This window comes from Camelina sativa, chromosome 7 (genome assembly GCF_000633955.1).
Source record: "Camelina sativa cultivar DH55 chromosome 7, Cs, whole genome shotgun sequence".
Lineage (NCBI taxonomy): Eukaryota > Viridiplantae > Streptophyta > Magnoliopsida > Brassicales > Brassicaceae > Camelina > Camelina sativa.
In genome coordinates, this window is record NC_025691.1 from 26639281 (window position 1) to 26657332 (window position 18052).

The 18052-nt window shown below is 37.0% G+C and overlaps 3 protein-coding genes and 1 non-coding gene across 5 annotated transcripts; 1 reads left to right on the forward strand and 3 right to left on the reverse strand.

Moving 5' to 3' along the window:
- TRNAI-AAU lies at positions 3022-3095 on the reverse strand. Its single transcript has one exon. It is a non-coding gene; the product is annotated as a tRNA-Ile (tRNA).
- On the forward strand, positions 3161-4839 carry LOC104702763 (3-hydroxyacyl-[acyl-carrier-protein] dehydratase FabZ). The gene is made up of 4 exons (XM_010418678.2): positions 3161-3468; positions 3546-3606; positions 3715-3859; positions 4357-4839. Exons 1-4 carry the CDS (start codon positions 3264-3266, stop codon positions 4609-4611), a joined length of 666 nt encoding a protein of 221 aa, XP_010416980.1. The 5' UTR covers positions 3161-3263; the 3' UTR covers positions 4612-4839.
- LOC104702762 (inositol-3-phosphate synthase isozyme 2) lies at positions 4794-7261 on the reverse strand. Its single transcript, XM_010418677.2, has 7 exons — positions 6991-7261; positions 6785-6853; positions 6325-6708; positions 5887-6229; positions 5629-5805; positions 5340-5528; positions 4794-5253 (listed from the first exon to the last, which is right to left on the reverse strand). Exons 1-7 carry the CDS (start codon positions 7176-7178, stop codon positions 5071-5073), a joined length of 1533 nt encoding a protein of 510 aa, XP_010416979.1. The 5' UTR covers positions 7179-7261; the 3' UTR covers positions 4794-5070.
- Positions 15539-18046, reverse strand: LOC104713666 (bifunctional aspartate aminotransferase and glutamate/aspartate-prephenate aminotransferase). Of its 2 annotated transcripts, none has more exons than XM_010418680.1 (10): positions 17952-18046; positions 17536-17773; positions 17331-17424; positions 17149-17252; positions 16815-17063; positions 16624-16737; positions 16466-16549; positions 16202-16372; positions 16004-16117; positions 15539-15885 (listed from the first exon to the last, which is right to left on the reverse strand). In XM_010418680.1, exons 1-10 carry the CDS (start codon positions 18041-18043, stop codon positions 15745-15747), a joined length of 1401 nt encoding a protein of 466 aa, XP_010416982.1. In that variant the 5' UTR covers positions 18044-18046; the 3' UTR covers positions 15539-15744. The 2 variants fall into 2 exon arrangements, with proteins under 2 accessions (XP_010416982.1, XP_010416981.1); XM_010418679.1 differs by having other exon boundaries at positions 17913-18046.

The following is an 18052-nucleotide window of genomic DNA, read 5'->3' on the forward strand; positions in this document are numbered from 1 at the left end:
ATGTCAGCTCCATCTCCGTGTTCGGATGTCCAGATTTCTTCACCTCGTTGTCAGATTGATGGTTCTTGGAAATCAACCAATGAGCATTCAGGATTGGACTGATGGTTTTGCGTTGGTGAGGAGCGAACCTTGTTGTTGGGGGCCAAGTCTCTAAGACGGAGCCCCTCCCCCCTGCATTTGGAGTTAGAAGCGTTGTACTGGGCCATGGAGCGGATACGTACTGCAGGGATCGCTTGTCAACATTTCGAGACTGATTGTGCTGAGTTACTCACTATGGTTCAGTCCCCTAGAGATTGGCTGTCCTTCTCCAACGTGCTTGATGAGTTCAACTCGCTGGAGTCCTTCAAACTATTATCAATTTTTGGATCCCGCGTGCGTCAAATACAAAGGTGAATTGTCTTGTTCGTGCTTCGTGTTCGGGTCTTTACGTAAGGTTCGAGCACAATTTACTTTGTACATGTTTTCCATATGAGTCAGTGTACTGGAATTTGGATTTTGTTTTATGTATGGATGCATTTCAACAGGGTGATCCCCATCAACTTCTTCAATCCGGAAGGCCATTAATAAAAATGTTTTTCAAGGTTTAGAGATCGAGGTGAATGATATAACTTCTCAGGCTTTAGGCGATAAGTTAGCCTGGGAAGAGGCGCTCTCTTTTATGGCGGTCATGTCAGCTCCATCTCCGTCTTCGGATGTCCAGATTTCTTCACCTTGTTGTCAGATTGATGGTTCTTGGAAAGCAACCAATGAGCATTCAGGATTGGACTGGTGGTTTTGCGTTGGTGAGGAGCGAACCTTGTTGTTGGGGGCCAAGTCTCTAAGACGGAGCCCCTCCCCCCTGCATTTGGAGTTAGAAGCGTTGTACTGGGCCATGGAGCGGATACGTACTGCAGGGGTTACTTGTCCATATTTCGAGACTGATTGTGCTGAGTTACTCAATATGGTTCAGTCCCCTAAAGATTGGTCGTCCTTCTCCAACGTGCTTGATGAGTTCAACTTGCTTGTGTCCTTCCAACTATTATCCATCTCTTGGATCCCGCGTGCGTCAAATACGAAGGTGAATTGTCTTGTTCGTGCTTCGTGTTTGGGTCTTTACGTAAGGTTCGAGCACAATTTACTTTGTACACATTTTCCATATGAGTCGGTGTACTGGAATTTGGATTTTGTTTTATGTATGGATGCCTTTCAACAGGGTGATCCTAATCAACTTCTTCAATCCGGAAGGCCATAAATAAAAAAGTTTTTCAAGGTTTAGAGATCGAGGTGAATGATATAATTTCTCAGACTTTAGGCGTTAAGTTAGCCTAGGAAGAGGCACTCTCTTTTATGGCGGTCATGTCAGCTCCTTATCCGTGTTCGGATGTCCAGATTTCTTCACCTCGTTGTCAGATTGATGGTTCTTGGAAATCAACCAATGAGCATTCAGGATTGGACTGATGGTTTTGCGTTGGTGAGGAGCGAACCTTGTTGTTGGGGGCCAAGTCTCTAAGACGGAGCCCCTCCCCCCTGCATTTGGAGTTAGAAGCGTTGTACTGGGCCATGGAGCGGATACGTACTGCAGGGATCGCTTGTCAACATTTCGAGACTGATTGTGCTGAGTTACTCACTATGGTTCAGTCCCCTAAAGATTGGTCGTCCTTCTCCAACGTGCTTGATGAGTTCAACTCGCTGGAGTCCTTCCAACTATTCTCCATCTCTTGGATCCCATGTGCGTCAAATACGAAGGTGAATTGTCTTGTTCGTGCTTCGCGTTTTCTTATCTCTGAAGTTTTTTTTGTAAACCTCTTCCCTTCGGCTTCGGCAACTAACCAAGGAATTTTATTTAATTTATTGTTTGCATGAAAAAAAAAAGTAAACAGATACACTTTTAGTTAAGTAAATAGTTGTACATGAGTTCAAATTTATTAAAAAATTAAATTAAATTTAACAAAGAATATTTATTTAATTCTTTTCGTAAGTAAAAACAATGTATAAAAGTAAAGAGATAAACTTTTAGTTATAAAAAACAGTTGTTTTTTTTTGCTATAATATACTAATGTATATCCATTTACAAATCTACTATCTACATTACCACTTGAAGTGTATTTGTACACACAAATATATTTTACTATTAAAATATACTCATTATTTTTTACTACTACCAACAAATTGTCTTTATGATAATATTAAATAACCTATTATATGTCTCTTCACTTAACATTTTTATAGTTACAAAAACACATACGTTAATCTTATATACTCCTATCTTATTTGTTACAATATCAGTTGTTTTAAATAAATTATTTGATTGGTGAAAAAAATATAAAACGATCTATTTTTATTTTAAATATTTTGCTTCAACAATCTCTTTCTTCATGTAAAGGTGAATATTTACATTTTTCTAGAAACAGTAGTTAGTTGTATAATTTTCACAATCATATTTTTTTATCTTATATAAAAAGTGATTTTTTTTCTTGTAAAATTAGCAACTTAAAATTAAAATAAATGAACAATATTACAATTTCGAATTTTTTGATAGATATATATATATATAATTTCCTTATAATAATTTTTTATTTTTATGGTAGGTTTTGAATTTTTAAACTTTTATTTTCGAAAAATTTCATAATTTTACAATTGATATGTATCAACATCTAAATGATATAATTGACACGTGTCAAGATCTTGTCAATTAGTAATTTTGACATGAACCTTTACATTATAAAATATTGATTCTTTGTGAACCAAAAAAATTATACTAATAGGTTTTGAATTTTTAACTTTTTATTTTTGAAAAATTTCATAATTTTACAATTGATATATATCAACATCTAAATGATATAATTGACATGTATCAAGATCTTGTCAATTAGTAATTTTGACATGAACCTTTACATTATAAAATATTAATTCTTTGTGAACCAAGAAAATTATACCAATCATTTATTTAGTCACAATTCCGATGAAAACACCCCTAGTATCGAAGGAATATGTGTTTAATGTTGTAAATAACGTAAAACAATTTAAAAACAAATTATAAAGTGGCCTATACAGGGATCGAACCTGTGACCTTCGCGTTATTAGCACGACGCTCTAACCAACTGAGCTAATAGGCCATTTGTTCTATTATCTCCAGTTTCAGTTATAAGTCATTAAACTAAATATCTGCTTACCTAAAACGGCAAACCTTTGGACTCTCCGCTCCTTCACCTTCAGGCTTCTTTAACACAGTACAGAAACATCTCACATTTTCTTAAACTCCCTTCACTGTTAACTTGATAATAATGGCTACTACTTCCAACTCCGTATTCTTCCTAGGCTCAGACTCATTGAGTCATCACCACCACCATCATCAGCCTCTGCATCTCTCCTCCTCCAGATCTCACTCTGTGTCTCTCCTACCCAGCAAACGATCCAGTCCCCTCTCCCTTCGTTGTTCTACAAATGGCGATAACACCACATCCGAAAAAGATACACCAATCGAACTCAGTAAGATTCTTTCTCAATTCCCTGATGTTTCTGACATTCTTTCGAATCTCAATCTGTGTTTTTCTATAATTCTTCAGAGTACCCAGCATTCCCAACGGTTATGGACATTAACCAAATCAGAGAGATATTGCCTCACAGGTAAAACTTAAAAAAAAAAAAGACAATAGCTTTGGAGGATTTGATGTGTTTTGTTTGAACCCCATTGTTTAAAAAAACATTGATCCTTTTGATGGATTTTTATATTAGGTTCCCGTTTCTGCTGGTAGATAGAGTGATAGAGTATACACCAGGTGTTTCTGCTGTAGCTATTAAGAATGTCACAATCAATGACAATTTCTTCCCTGGCCATTTCCCTGAGCGACCCATCATGCCTGGTGTTCTCATGATTGAGGTAGTTTTTAATAAAAAAAAAAGTCGTTTACTTTGTTTAAAAGTTGCAAACTTTTGTCTTCAAGAAGCTCAAATAAATTTAGTGGAAGAAGGGTTTTAACAATGACGAGAAGTAGATGCTCTGCTAGTTTTGATGTTGGTCTTGGATTCTGATAAATTAGTGTAAAGATCTTCATCTGGTTGGTGATTGAGTTGAGTGGTCCTTTTGTGACTAATAGTGATGAGTATATTATTGTTGAGGGACTTTAAGATCAGCTGTGTGAAAATATGTGCAAAATTGAACTTGTACTTTAAGCAATGGAGGAACTGATAGATGGAACTTTAAAACTTGAAAGAGGTTGTGATTTTGCTGAGTTGATATAGGTTTCAAATGTAGAATCCGAATAGATCGGCCACAGTATGCTAGATGAAGGATCACTTCCACAGTCGTGTTAGTATAATGTCGTAAAAAGGACTTGAAGTGTCACTTAACTGAAAAGTTGAGTTTGTATATTGCAGGCAATGGCGCAAGTGGGAGGTATAGTAATGCTGCAGCCTGAAGTAGGAGGCTCTCAAGATAACTTCTTCTTTGCCGGTATTGATAAAGTGAGATTCCGCAAACCAGTGATCGCAGGGGACACACTGGTTATGAGGATGACTCTTCTCAAGTTCCAGAAACGGTTCGGGCTTGCTAAGATGGAAGGTAAAGCTTATGTGGGTGGCGCTTTGGTTTGCGAAGGCGAGTTCATGATGGTTTCTGCTGGTAGTTCTTGATCTCACACATAAATGGTCTCACTTGCCACATGCTCATCTTTTAATGCTTCTTCTGTTATTCGAAATAGTAGACAAGACCAAGCTTTATGATTTGGACATTTGTATGAGCTTCTTATGCCCTTTGTGTCTTTATTGCTGTCTTCTATTGACAATTCATGAGAGAGAGATAAATACAGGAATTGTGATTGTGAAAACCCATATTCATACAATAGATCATAAATTTGGTTATATTACAAGGAGACACAAAAGCATAGTTACTCTTAATTCTTTTACATATTTGATCCAAAAGCTTAGCTAATCTTCTCACCAAATAAACCGACTAGATCCATATCACACAATTTAACGCCAAGCTTCCCCATATTATCTCTCTCACACACATTCATATATATAACCGAAACAATGGAGCATATAAGTCTTCATATCCTAAGGTCTTAAGTCCCTCTTCCTCATCTTCATCCTTCACTTGTACTCCATGATCATGTTGTTCTCTGGAGCAAGCCCAACGCAGGCCCTAAGAATGTTCTCCAGCATTGCCCGCTGCTTTGACAGAGCATTCACCACCGGCGTTCCAGGTGGTACAAGAGGTGCCTTTGTGAGGTAACTGAGTATGGTAGCTACTGGGTGGAAAGAGTGGAACTTTCCCTGAAATATAAAAAGATTTATACATTCAAAAATTTGGTTTAAAGCAAATCCCGGGTTTCTCATGTACTAACTCACTGAATACAAACCTCTCCTTCGGCTTTGAATTGGATCCTGGTGCTGAGTTCAGCGAGAAGAACAAGATCCAAGATAATTGGGGCAGCCAAAAGAGAGTCCTCACAAGTGTTATGCATCACAATTGTGTTCTTCCCTCCCATGAATATCTCGGACGTGTACTCATCCATTGCTCTTTTACTATCCGCAACATACGGTACATACTGCAAAACATTCAGAACAATAGCAAGACTTAAAGACTTTTAAAATGAGTAAAAGAGAAAGGAGCAATTAATGACTTTGGCCTCTGATTCAAAATCAAACCTTGATGACAACGACATGGTCAGGGTGTTCACCGGGCTCAAAGAGAATGCCATTACTAGCCACCATGTCGTCCACGACATTGCTCTTGGAAATCTCCTTAGAGCGGAAAGTCTGAGGCGCTGAGAGGTTCATACCATCGTTGTTTCCCAAATGGTTATAGCTCACAATTGAAGTAGGCTGCCAAAAAAAAAAAAAAAAGGCCAATCTTAGCGATAAATCACCTTTTACTTGACAAAAAAGAGGGTTTCTTTCTTTTACCTTGATGCCAGCTCCAACAAGGAAATCAACCAAAACGGATTTCATCTTAGTCTGACCACTCTTGAAATCATCTCCACCGATCAAACAATTCCTCGATATAGCCAATTCGATAAGACCAGGGACAAAAGTATTCTGAGGACTCCCATTGATGAAAGGGATGCCTTCAAGAACACAAGCAATGGCATACAACGTAGAAGGCGAGATCTCAGACTCGTTCTTTTCAACAGAAGCCATTAGATTCTCCATCGTATCGTTAAGCCCTACAATCACATTGCTATAACGCTCTGTGTTGGCTGTCCATAACACAACCAACTTATCCACTTTGTTCTTCTCCTTAAACTCCCTATAAAGATTCCATCAAACCAAACACATCAAACACTAAACTAACTAACAACTCTCTGTACATATGTAATGTAAGGTTATATATCATATGATTACCTCATGTCCTTGATGATGTGATCTACTTGCTCCTTCTTAGTACCTTTGATCACACTGTTGGCACGTGACCCTTGATTCGCAGCAATGAAATCAGGGTCATAGATTCCAGGGAGTGGGATCATGTTCTCCATGTAAGGTCTAAGTTGTTTCTGCAGGTCAATGTCAAGAACTCTGGCTCTAGCCATGGCATCTGCCAAATTCATGTCACTAATGTCCCAACCACCAAACACAACATCATCTGGATTGACCATTGGAAGAAGACTCTTGAAAGGAGCATAGATCTCTTCACCATTGTAAGAACCAACACGAATCGAAGAAGCTTGAGTGAGTGAACCAAAGTAATTAGCTTGTTGCACTTTGTCTTTAGTCGCCCACGAGATTCCTCTACAATAACAAAGCTTGCCAAGTTTAATCACAAAAGCCAAAATCGAAATGAAAGATTCCATTTTTAAAAACTCACTCTTTGTTAGCAATGACACCAGCGGTTAGTGTTGATCCATTGTTTCCACCCCAACCAACAAGCATAACCCTATCCACCACCAAAGATCATAAAATCGAAAAATGTGAATGAGATTTCGTAAATTTTAACACCAACCCAGATGAATTCGAGTGGACAAAACAAGTTAAAGATTGAAACTTTTTTAAGGATTAAAATAAGGGTTGTACCCTAATTTGGGGACACGAGTGTCTGTTTTGAAATCGTATTTGACAGTCTTTGGTTTCACGACCCATTCGTATGTACCGTTACGATTCTCATGAACAACCTCTGTTGTTTCGTAATCGTACACCGAGTGAATCTCATTCTCTGTGTACTTCACGTTCGGGCTCTCAACTTTGAAACTCTCGATGAACATTTTTGTTTTCTTTGAAGCTCTGTGTTTGTGTGATTGTGTGATCTCGAATCGACGAGCAAAGAGCGATGATATATAGACAAAGAACGCAAGAGGAGGAACGGACACGTGGCGGTTTCTCTGTGTTAACGATGGTTCGAGTTCGAGCCCACTCTAAAGCCCAAAGAGACTTGAGGGGGAGCTAAGCCACAAGTGTGGGTGAATTCGAGAATGTGAGAGACACGATGGAAGCTGGGTCCATACACGTGGCGTGATCAACGTGAAGACAAGTTTCTTTTTTGTTTTTTGTGAACCTTTTTTAAAACCCGTGAAGACACTCGAAGGCTCCTTCCTTCTCTTTTTCACCAGGGATGGGGAAGAAGAGACGGTTGTTGTCGTGGGGACGATGGGTTTTAAAAGCGACATCGTTTCCATCGCCGAGAGACGCGTGGACGCCACGCGATCTGCTGTGTGGAATTTGGTCTTGTTGGATGGACACGTGGCGAAGATGTGCTGTTACGTCTGATGAGAGCGCGTGAGTGTGGTTTTTTAACGTCTCCGTTAACAGTAAAGTAGCAGCTTACAAGGATGAAGAATCAGTGGGCACATTAATCATAGAACCGAAAAACCAAACTCAATCGAACCGACCTAAATTTGGTATTTGGTTCAGTTTTGGGTATTACATAAAAACAGAACAGTTCCAAACTACAAATGGCTTTTGGTTCGGTTAAGGTAAAAAATCTGAAAACGGAATGATATCCGCAAAATAAAATCGAAATAAATACAAAGGATACAAATGGTTGCACTGCTGAACAGATTGGACAGGTTAAAAAAAATTGTTTAACTAATTTTTATCATTTGCATTGAAAATGTTAAAGAGGTTGGAAAAAATTATCAAATTAGAAAGTTGAAAAAATAAACTAATCCTACAGCAACAAATGTTCAACTTATTAGACCATTGTATTTTGGAGATGAATGAGTTGAATAATATTCAACCCAATTTTGTTTAATCTATTTTTTCAATTTTAAGCAACCATTTATAGCCAAAATATCTACGGTTTTTTTATTCGTTGCGGATTCAAGTGGTTTTGATAATTTCATTCTTTTGGTTTTGTATAGATATTTTTGGTTAAATTGGGAATTGAAGCGAAATTGTTCTGGGTTTTATTTAGTTCATTAATTTCTTTTTTTGTGGTCAACAAACTCTCCATTCAATTAAGTTACAAGGTTTTTGGTACTCTCTTCTAAAGAGAGCATGGTACAATCAACAAAATTACATAGGAGGATAGAAAACCACGATATGTTGCTTAAACAAGCGAACAACATCCGGATCAAGCTACAACACAAGAGATAGTAAGCTTGAAAGCCTAGGTACAAACAACTAAAATAGAGATAAAAAAAAGGTATTAAGGTCCTGTTCGTTTCACCATTTATGTGATTCATTCAAATGATCCATTCAAAAGCTTCATCCAAATGATTCATTTGAATGTCAAATGACTCAACAAAAAAAAAATGGTTCATTTGGATGATGCATTTGAATGGAAATATGTTTGTTTGGTTATTTTACATTCTCATCTAAATGGATTTGATTAGAATAATGACTAAACTACCCATGTTTTGATCTAACAATTTTTTACTCTTAATCTTAACCATATTAATTTTAAATATTGATCTAAAATACATATACATAAATTTTTATTCAAAACCAAACAAAAACTCTAGAAATCCCAATATAAATTATTTATAACAATTTTTTATAAGATATAAAACATGTTATGCCAATATAAATTATTTATAACAATTTTTTATAAGTTTTTACAATAAAAACTTGTGAAGCGAAGGAGAAGCTTCGAGGTTGGAGTCTCAGCAATAGAAAGAGAAACACGTCCAGGGATAATAAGAACTGCGGCAAGTTCTGTTCTTGGAATTGCCTGAGACTACCCTCTGCTTCAGTACGGATTCTTGCATCGGCTGACTGGGCGGCCAGTAGGAACTGAGTGATCTCCATCGCCGTACTTCTCTCTGCATAACAAAGACATGTAGGAGAATCAGCGACAAAAAATTTGTAAATAGAACACAACCAGCACACGACTCTAAACAAAAGTAAAAGCTATTGAACAAAGTATTTGCTATAAATGCAGAAGCAATAATAGCACTATATACAAACCGTCCACAGGTTCAAATGAGATAGCATCAAACAAACAACTTTACGTAACATCAAACAAACAAACAACAACGAAGTCTCTGCTTTACTAACCCATATACAGAGCATAAAACCGAGCACATACTTTCTAATATGGAAGTGTAGTTCCTTCTGCCATCTCCATAGTGATAGAATCACACACATCTTCCATCATTCTATCACCAGCAGGTATGTATGGAACATGTCCATCGTTTTCATCACCATGATGTTCATATGATTCCACTACTTCCCAATGTAAAAAATCAATATCATCCTCTTGTGAATCTTTGATAAAATTATGGAAAGCCATTGTTGCTGTCACAATCTTAATCCATTTATTCAGCTCATACTTAGGGTGCTTCCTGTCAAAAATTCTCCATTTGGCCTTCCAAACACCAAAGGTTCTCTCAATTATCGATCTCAGACCAGATTGTTTACGGTTAAACAGCTCCCTACTGTTGGTCAATGGTCCTCCTCTGCTGAACTGGTCTAGGTAATATCTAACTCTGCGATGAGGGCCTAGGTAACCACTTCTAGTTGGATACCTTGAGTCCACTAAATAGTATTTTCCAGGCGGAGGATGAGGGAAAGAAGCTTCTTGTGTAGCACAATATGTTAGCACTTTTGTGCCATGTGCTCTCCCGGGAACTCCAACATAAGCATAAGTAAATCTCATACTAAAATTTCATATTGCAAGCAAATTCATTGTTGCTTCTTCTTTTCGAACTCTAAATGGCTCTACATTCCCTGATGGAGGACGAACTGGCACATGAGTACCATCAAGGGCACCAATGCAGTCTCTAAAATAAGGCATATATCGGCTATCATTCACTAGAAAAGGACTAACACTTGTCAAATCATCCCTTGTAGGTTTCACTATATCTGCTGTAAGTTTTAATAGAGCACTTAAAACCTCATCCAACTTCCTCTTCACTGTATCGAGTGAATGTTGATATCGCTCAGCTATGACGCGTACAGTTAGATCTTGTCCAACCATCTCTAAGAACATCGCAACACTCTCTTCAAGAAAAATATGGCAAGATCCCTCTAACTTATACTGTTCCGATAGCCTCTTACATAAACTCCTAAATGTTGACTGGTTCATGCACAGAATATCAAAGCATTGTACCTTAGACTCGAATATAAACCGATGCACACGACACCATCCTTCACCTCTGTTTGTCCTCACTAGTTGTCTGTCAATATTAACTTCCTTCACTCCATACATTTCTTCTATAAGAGCATACATGTAGTTTTCCTCCTCTAATACCAAATCCATGTCATCATCCTCAATCAAACACCTTAACGTTTCCTACAATTTGTATTAAATGGTATCAGAGGTTAGCATGAAACTTAAACATTCGAAAGCATGAAACTTAAACATTCGAAAGCATGAAACTTAAAAAAAACCAAAACGTACCTGCATAATGAATAATCTGAGAAAGAACTTGAATGAAGCTAGAGTAAAAGGCCTCCAAAGATTGCTCCTCAGTTCCAGGTGATAGACCTGTGACCAAAATTAGTAGGACATTGGAAGACAATCTCAAATAAACATCATAAAATCTCAAATACACATCATAAAATCTCAAATAAACATAATGAAATCTCAAATAAACATAATGTTGAGAAATCTCAAATAAACATTACAGTTTACAGAAAACATAAGGCAATACTGGTAGACACTCACACTAGAGTTTATAGAAAACATAAGAGTAGATATTAGGTTTACAAAAACAATAAAAATGTTGAGAACTTTCTCTAGCTTCATTCATGTCATTGAAGGCCTCTCTTTCTCTAGCTTCATTCATGCATCCCTGCTTTCACCAGTTGCAAACTCCAAGTAGAGAACCTTATTCTCATCATCTTCATAGAATAAAAATGTCTGGCGATTAGAAATATCTTGCTTCAGATGCTGAATTGATGCTCTGTATAAGGGAGACCACATTCTTATAGCAGGCAGAGAGTGTAGAACCTTCAAAGCTCGAAGCTGGCAACAACTAAACTCAGGGTGGCTCTCTATTAGTCGGTTCTTGTGGGAAAGAATATTGTCTCGTGATTGAACATTGTTCTTAATCACTTCTGCTACACCTTCTCTTGCTTGTGCAGACCTTGATCTTTTTCTATTAGCCCTTGACTTACTTGAAGATGAGGGACCAATGTTAGCAGTGGAAACTGAGGAACCATTACCATCAGGAAGGATTTGCCTTGATCCACCATCATCATCAAGATCAACATCTTGAGTAGGAAGGATTTGCCTTGATCCACCATCATCATCAGGATCATCATCTTGATTCCGATGCATTGCGTCTAACTGCTCTTCTCCTTGTTGTGCAGATCAACCCTCAGCTCCACTGATATGAACTGTACCAAAGACTTTTTCCATCAAATCATTTGCAACTGGTTTTATATTTTATTTTCCTAGCTGCTCCTGGAAATTCCTGAACAAAACAATGAGAACAAAAAATGATCACTGGATTCATAAATAAGCTTAAGAATAAGTTTAAAAATAAATCAATGCAAGCGCAGAACAAGAAGCTTAGACAACATCAGCACTCACAAAACAAATAAGGAGAAGCTTAAGAATAAGTTTTACAAACCAAATAAGAAATCTACATACCTTACATCGGTCGTTCCACCAGTCATCAGTCATGTTTATGCTCCCATTTGAATGATAACCAAGTCCAGTTCTGTTGTGAGTAAGTTTCTTGAAAGCTTCGTACTGCTTCTTGCAAGTAGTATATTTGATCCCAAATTTTTTCCAAGGATGCCTTTCCCCATAGACCTCATAAAACTTATCTATGATCGATTGTCTTGCAACATCATTCACATTCTGTTTTCTTATGTTTCCTTTAAGCTTCTCATCAATTCTTAGTTGGAGATAGAAACGGGTTTGCTCATCACTCCATGCAAGATTCTTAAGTGATATAAACATACGTTTTGTAAAAAATCAACCTACACTATAAAACTGCATTAACTAATATGAGTTTAGAGGGGAAGATACTCACATCAGTGCCAGGGATAGTTGTCATTGTTTTTCTGAAGAAGTTCTATGTCCTACACACAAAAAAAAATGATCGTAACCAGTAAATGAGCGAGACTGCAAAACCATCAAACCAATTTGTAGTATCTGATAAGACAAACATCTTCATGTTCTCTTTCTAAAACTAACAACCTAAAACACGACAATAGCTAGAAGAAACAGATTTGGATGCTAAAACAATGGCAACCATTAAATTCGAATCAAACATCAAACAATGGCAACCATTAAATTCGATGTATTCACAACATAAGCTAAGAAATCAAACCAAGCCATCACATCTCCATTGATACACATAAAAATCATGAATCAGAGATATATCTTACCTCTCATACGATAGCTGCAGCTATTTCAATCCGTAACACCTGAAACCCAGATCGAGATTTCAATGATTAAAGTAAAAATCGAATCACACGTAACGAGAGATAAGTAGAGATCGCGAGAGAGAGGAGCTAAACCTGAACTCCGGCGAGAGATCCGTGAAGAAGAAGATTAAAGAGGAGCGGCTAGACTGGAGTGAGAAAAACCCATGAGACAAGGACACAAATAGATACGGAGAGAGAGAGAGCGCCTGAGAGACAAATAGATAAGGAGAGATCGCGAGAGAGATGAGCTAAACCTGAACTCCGGGCGATTCACCGGCGGCTATTCAGCGGCTATGAAGAGAGGAGTGAACCAATGTCGAGGAATGAGAGAGAGAGGTGATTAGATGAAGGTGAGAAGGGTATGTAATTATCTAAACTAAGCAAGAGTATATTAGACAATTTGATTTTTTAGCTGAATCATGTGCACTTGAATGATCCGATTAGACCCAGCCAGATTTTTTAAATTTTTTGGATGAGTTTAATGAAAACCATCTAACTAATTCATTCAAATGCTCTCTTAATTTGACATAAACAAACATCATTTTTCATCTTCACTTAGATGATTCATCCGAACGAAAAAACGATCAACACCTAAAACCATAAAGATAGTGAAATCCACCAAGTAAAAATGCCACATGAAGTGACGGGAGGCTGACCAAGACCAAATAACTGGCCGCAGAACGACAAATTGCCACACTAAAATAATTTAGTTCATTAATTTCTCTATTTGCATGTAGCTATATTTGTCCATTATATATATATATATATATATATATAAATAAAGGGTAGAGTATCAATTTTACAGTTGTACGTCTATGATCTTGTATGTTTTAAATGGTGTATAATGTACTATTGAGATGGTTAAAATCACGTTAGAAACGTCATTTTCAGAGAGTCGTGAATAATTGTGGGCCTTGTGAGTAAACTGTAGATGACAAAATATAAGGCAGCAGCCGAAGCAGTGATCACAATCCAAAAGCGTGATTGTCTAGTTAAAGCAATAAAAGTGAGGTTATTAATTACTTTACTTACTTTTGTGTAAACATGAGTCGTGCTATTAGAAATGAGACGAAACCAATTTTTTAATTTTGTTAGTTGAGTGTTTTTATGTCCTAGTTCATACTTCATACATTTCAGTTTCACGACGGATCTGCATGGATTTCAATTTATGGCGCAGTGAGAAAATACTTATTTGTTAATAAATCAGCATTGTGTTGTTGGTCGAGTGACGACATATGACATATCCATCCTAGACCATACGTACGTTTTAGAACTTTTGTTAACAAACAGTTTCTTCTACTAGCCGTGTCCATTTCAAACCACACAAGACACACAACTATAGCTTTGTCCTCTTGTCGTTTTCTTCTTGTCTTCTTTTTTGTCTATTTACTTGCTTTCACTGTTTACTTTATGAAAATATATTATATCAATTCTCAGATTGAATAATTTGAGAAGTTTCTAGGGTGAATTAGCATTTTCAAGATTTTGCTGGATACCCATTTTTAGTATTTAATAAATCACATAATGATTACGAATTTATGTAGTTTTGGAAAAAATAAAATCTTGACTACAAATATAGAATATATGTACAAGAAAATGAATGTGATCATTATCAATGTAAGAATCCGGTGTGGACGATTTTTGATAAACGTGAAAACGTATTGATAGTTACTTATTTGTAGATATAATATAATATTTAAAGGGGAATTATTGGTTTTATGATTTTAAATGATTTGAAAATCCAAATAAAATTCATGTGTTATTTAATCATTGATTTTAAAATACTTATTAAAATTATGTGTTATTGGTTATATGATTTACAAATTCTTATTAAAATACCATATAATTCTTTTAATGATTTGTTTTTGAATTTCAAAATCCATATTATATTTTGAATGGATTTGAAAGTGTAAAATAGAAAGATTCAAATCCAAGGATAAAACATGTTATTTCAAAATATGTGTTAATTTTTAGAATTTACAAATCCATATAGTTTTAGAAATCATCTCTCCGACAACACCCCCTAGAATCACGATTATGTAGAATTCCCGACGCACTCCGCATGGCCTTCGTCCTTTCGATACTAGATGGAGGGCTTCTTATTGGACTGAGACACCCTGTTTGTGCAAAACCCAATTACCAACAATCATCTAAAAGCAGAGAATACGATGTGTGCTAGCCTGCTAGGTCTCTGCGACTTCACTTTCTCGACCGGTTAGTTCGGTTATCGATTGATTGAAAGATAGAAGGATGCCGAAGTAAAATCTGGTTCGAAATTAACCGGTTTATTTTTATTTATTTTATATAAGCTTCTTTCAATTAAGTGATTTTTGGTTAATTATATTTCTGGTTGATTTCGAGCGCGGTTTGGTTTGGTTTGGATATTGGTGAAGACCGATCTAAATTTGGTGAAAACCGGTATAATTTGGTACTACCTAAAGAAACTGAACGTTGGACCAGAGTCAAACCAAAATTCTGGAATAACCGAAGCAAAATTAAATTCTACCGATTGGTTCAGTCAAGACACCGAACCCGAACCGTAAACCAAAAATGTCGGTTCGGTTACTCAATTCGGTAATTTATCCCTCCATAAGCAGCTACTTTAATTTGTAAAAAGTATATTCAATCCTTGTTGTCTGGAAACCTTTCATGTTAACTGTTAAGCATTGCCTTCGAATTTGGTAACTATGATGAACACAAGTTGCAATCAGCGTAGAAATTGTTGTTTCCAATCGACGACGTATAAAGGAAAAGCACGTAATGCTTGAAAGCACCATTAAAACTTTTAAACTTCATGAAATAAGAAACAACCTTAAAATTCTTATAAACGATTTACATGAAGAGAATGGTTTATTGTTACATGAACTTGAAGAAAAGAACAAAGCGTATACAAAGAGACTTTTTTTTTTATTATTGGGTTGAAGACAAAATGTGTATATAGTTTACAACAGGGCCGTTCCGTTTCAGCATAAACAATCGAAAAAACACAGTTTTGTGTCTGGACCTTTACACGGAAATAGTGGCACGGAGTGGCTTAAGGGCTTTCGTGATCTTCTCAACAGCGGCTCGTAGAACGTCGAGAGATGTGGCATAGGATATTCGAATGCAACTATCATCTCCAAAAGCATCACCAGGAACCATTGCAACCTTTGAAAACAAACAGAGAGCCAAATACACGAGCATGTTAAAACAAAACAAATTAAATCACAATCTTTCTTAAGGCCAAGTTCAAGAGCTGTTTTGTGCTTCTTGTGACAGACTTTACCTGAAACTTATCAAGAAAGTATAATGCAAGAGACGACGAGTCACTGATCAAACCAAAACCTTCAGCTTTTGATCCATAGTAAGCACTGAAGTCAATAAAGAGATAAAAAGCCCCCTGCAAGTAAACAATGCCAACAGTCACGAAGAAAAAGAATAAAATGAGCTAGTAATATAGCTTCGAATATAGAAGGAGAAGTACCTGAGGTTCAGAGATCTTAACACCTTCGATAGCACCTAAGCTTTTAACCAAGAAATCTCGTCTTTCTCTATACGCTTTAACCATCTCTGCAACTGTTTCTCCTCCAGCTTTGCCTAACCCAAGTGCGGCAACACCTGCTTTCTGAGAAATGCTACTAGCTCCTGAAGTAACCTTTTTAAACAAAAACCAGAACCGATGCCATCTCATATTTGCTGCTTTTTTCCGATAAAATTTAGAGAGAAATATGTTTATACATAGAGATACCTGGCCTTGTAATTTACTGCAAGCTGCTACTATATGTTTAGGACCAGCAAGATATCCAAGCCTCCAACCCGTCATTGCGAAAGCCTTTTACATATCATATGATCAGCAAAGAATTTGATTAAATAACATCAGAAGCAACTCAATGACAAAACTGTTACCTTTGAGAAACCGTTTATTGTCATAGTTCTTTCATACATGTCTGGTAAAGAAGCAAAGCTTGTGTGCGTTGCTGGCGCATAAATAATGTGTTCATAGATCTCATCCGAAATCACCTACAAAAGAAACAGACTTATTTCAGCTTAAGATAAACAAATTGAAACAGATCGAGTAACTTTTTACACTTATATACCATAAGCCTTGGATGCTTAGCAATGATCCGTGCAATCTCTTCAAGCAAACTCTTGGGGTAAACAGATCCAGTAGGGTTGGAAGGAGAACAGAGAATAAGAAGTCTAGATTTTTCGGTTAATTTAGACTCAAGATCCTTTGGATCCAATAAGAAATTATCAGAAATCTTGGTAGGAATAATCACAGGTGTTGCATCAGCCAATCTCGCCTGTTCTGTGTAACTCACCCAGTACGGTGCAGGAATTATAACCTACAACATACAGTTCACTGTTATAAACAAAATCATATCCAAAAGAAAAAAAAAAAAGTTTAAAAGAAGAGTTGCTTTAATTTACTTCATCACCAGGAGAACAAACTGCAAGCACTGCTTGTAAGATACTTTGTTTAGCTCCATTGCTAACCAATATCTGATCCGGCGCATAAGACAATCCATTCTCCTCTGGAAAGAAACAAATACAAACATCTTGAGTCCATTCAAGCATAAAGGAACTACAAAGCAAAAGTGTTCTCCTTTTACCTTTTAACTTGCGACATATCGCTTCTCTGAGTTCTGTAATACCTGCATTTAACGAATACCTAGTGAAACCTTCTCGAATCGCGTTGATCCCAGCCTATATGAAACAACTGATTTCAGAACAAACCAGAGAGAGAGAGAGAGAGAGAGAGAGAGAGAGATAGACATAAAATAAAACATTCCAAACAACTTGGAGAAATGTATTAACCTCAGCTACGACTTTGGGAGTATCGAAATCAGGTTCTCCTGCAGCTAGTCTGATAATGGGAACACCAGATTGAGCAAGAGTGGCTGCAAGATCGGTGATAGCCATAGTCTTGGAAGGTTTTAAGGATTGAACTCGCGGGCTAAGTGACATATCTACTGATGATGATGACAGAGTCTCTGCATCATTTGGTTTGGTCACAGCACAGATTCTAGATGACGTATTCCCTGACTTAGAGTACCTAATCATCACAGACACACGAGACCTAAATCAACTACATTGAATCTAATCCGAATTCAAAGTTCCAAACTTTGAGCAGTGATTCAGATATCTAAAAGAGAGTAGCTATGCATCTGTTATCAGAGACGAACGAAACTCACGACGAGAAGGAGAGACGAAGGGGTTGGAACCGAACTGACCCGATTGGCTTCTTTGAATCTGGGTGTGATTCACCTCTAGCAGCGACGGCGGAAGCGGCGGAAATGACGGCGGCTGAGCTTTGAGAAGCCATTGGAGAAGT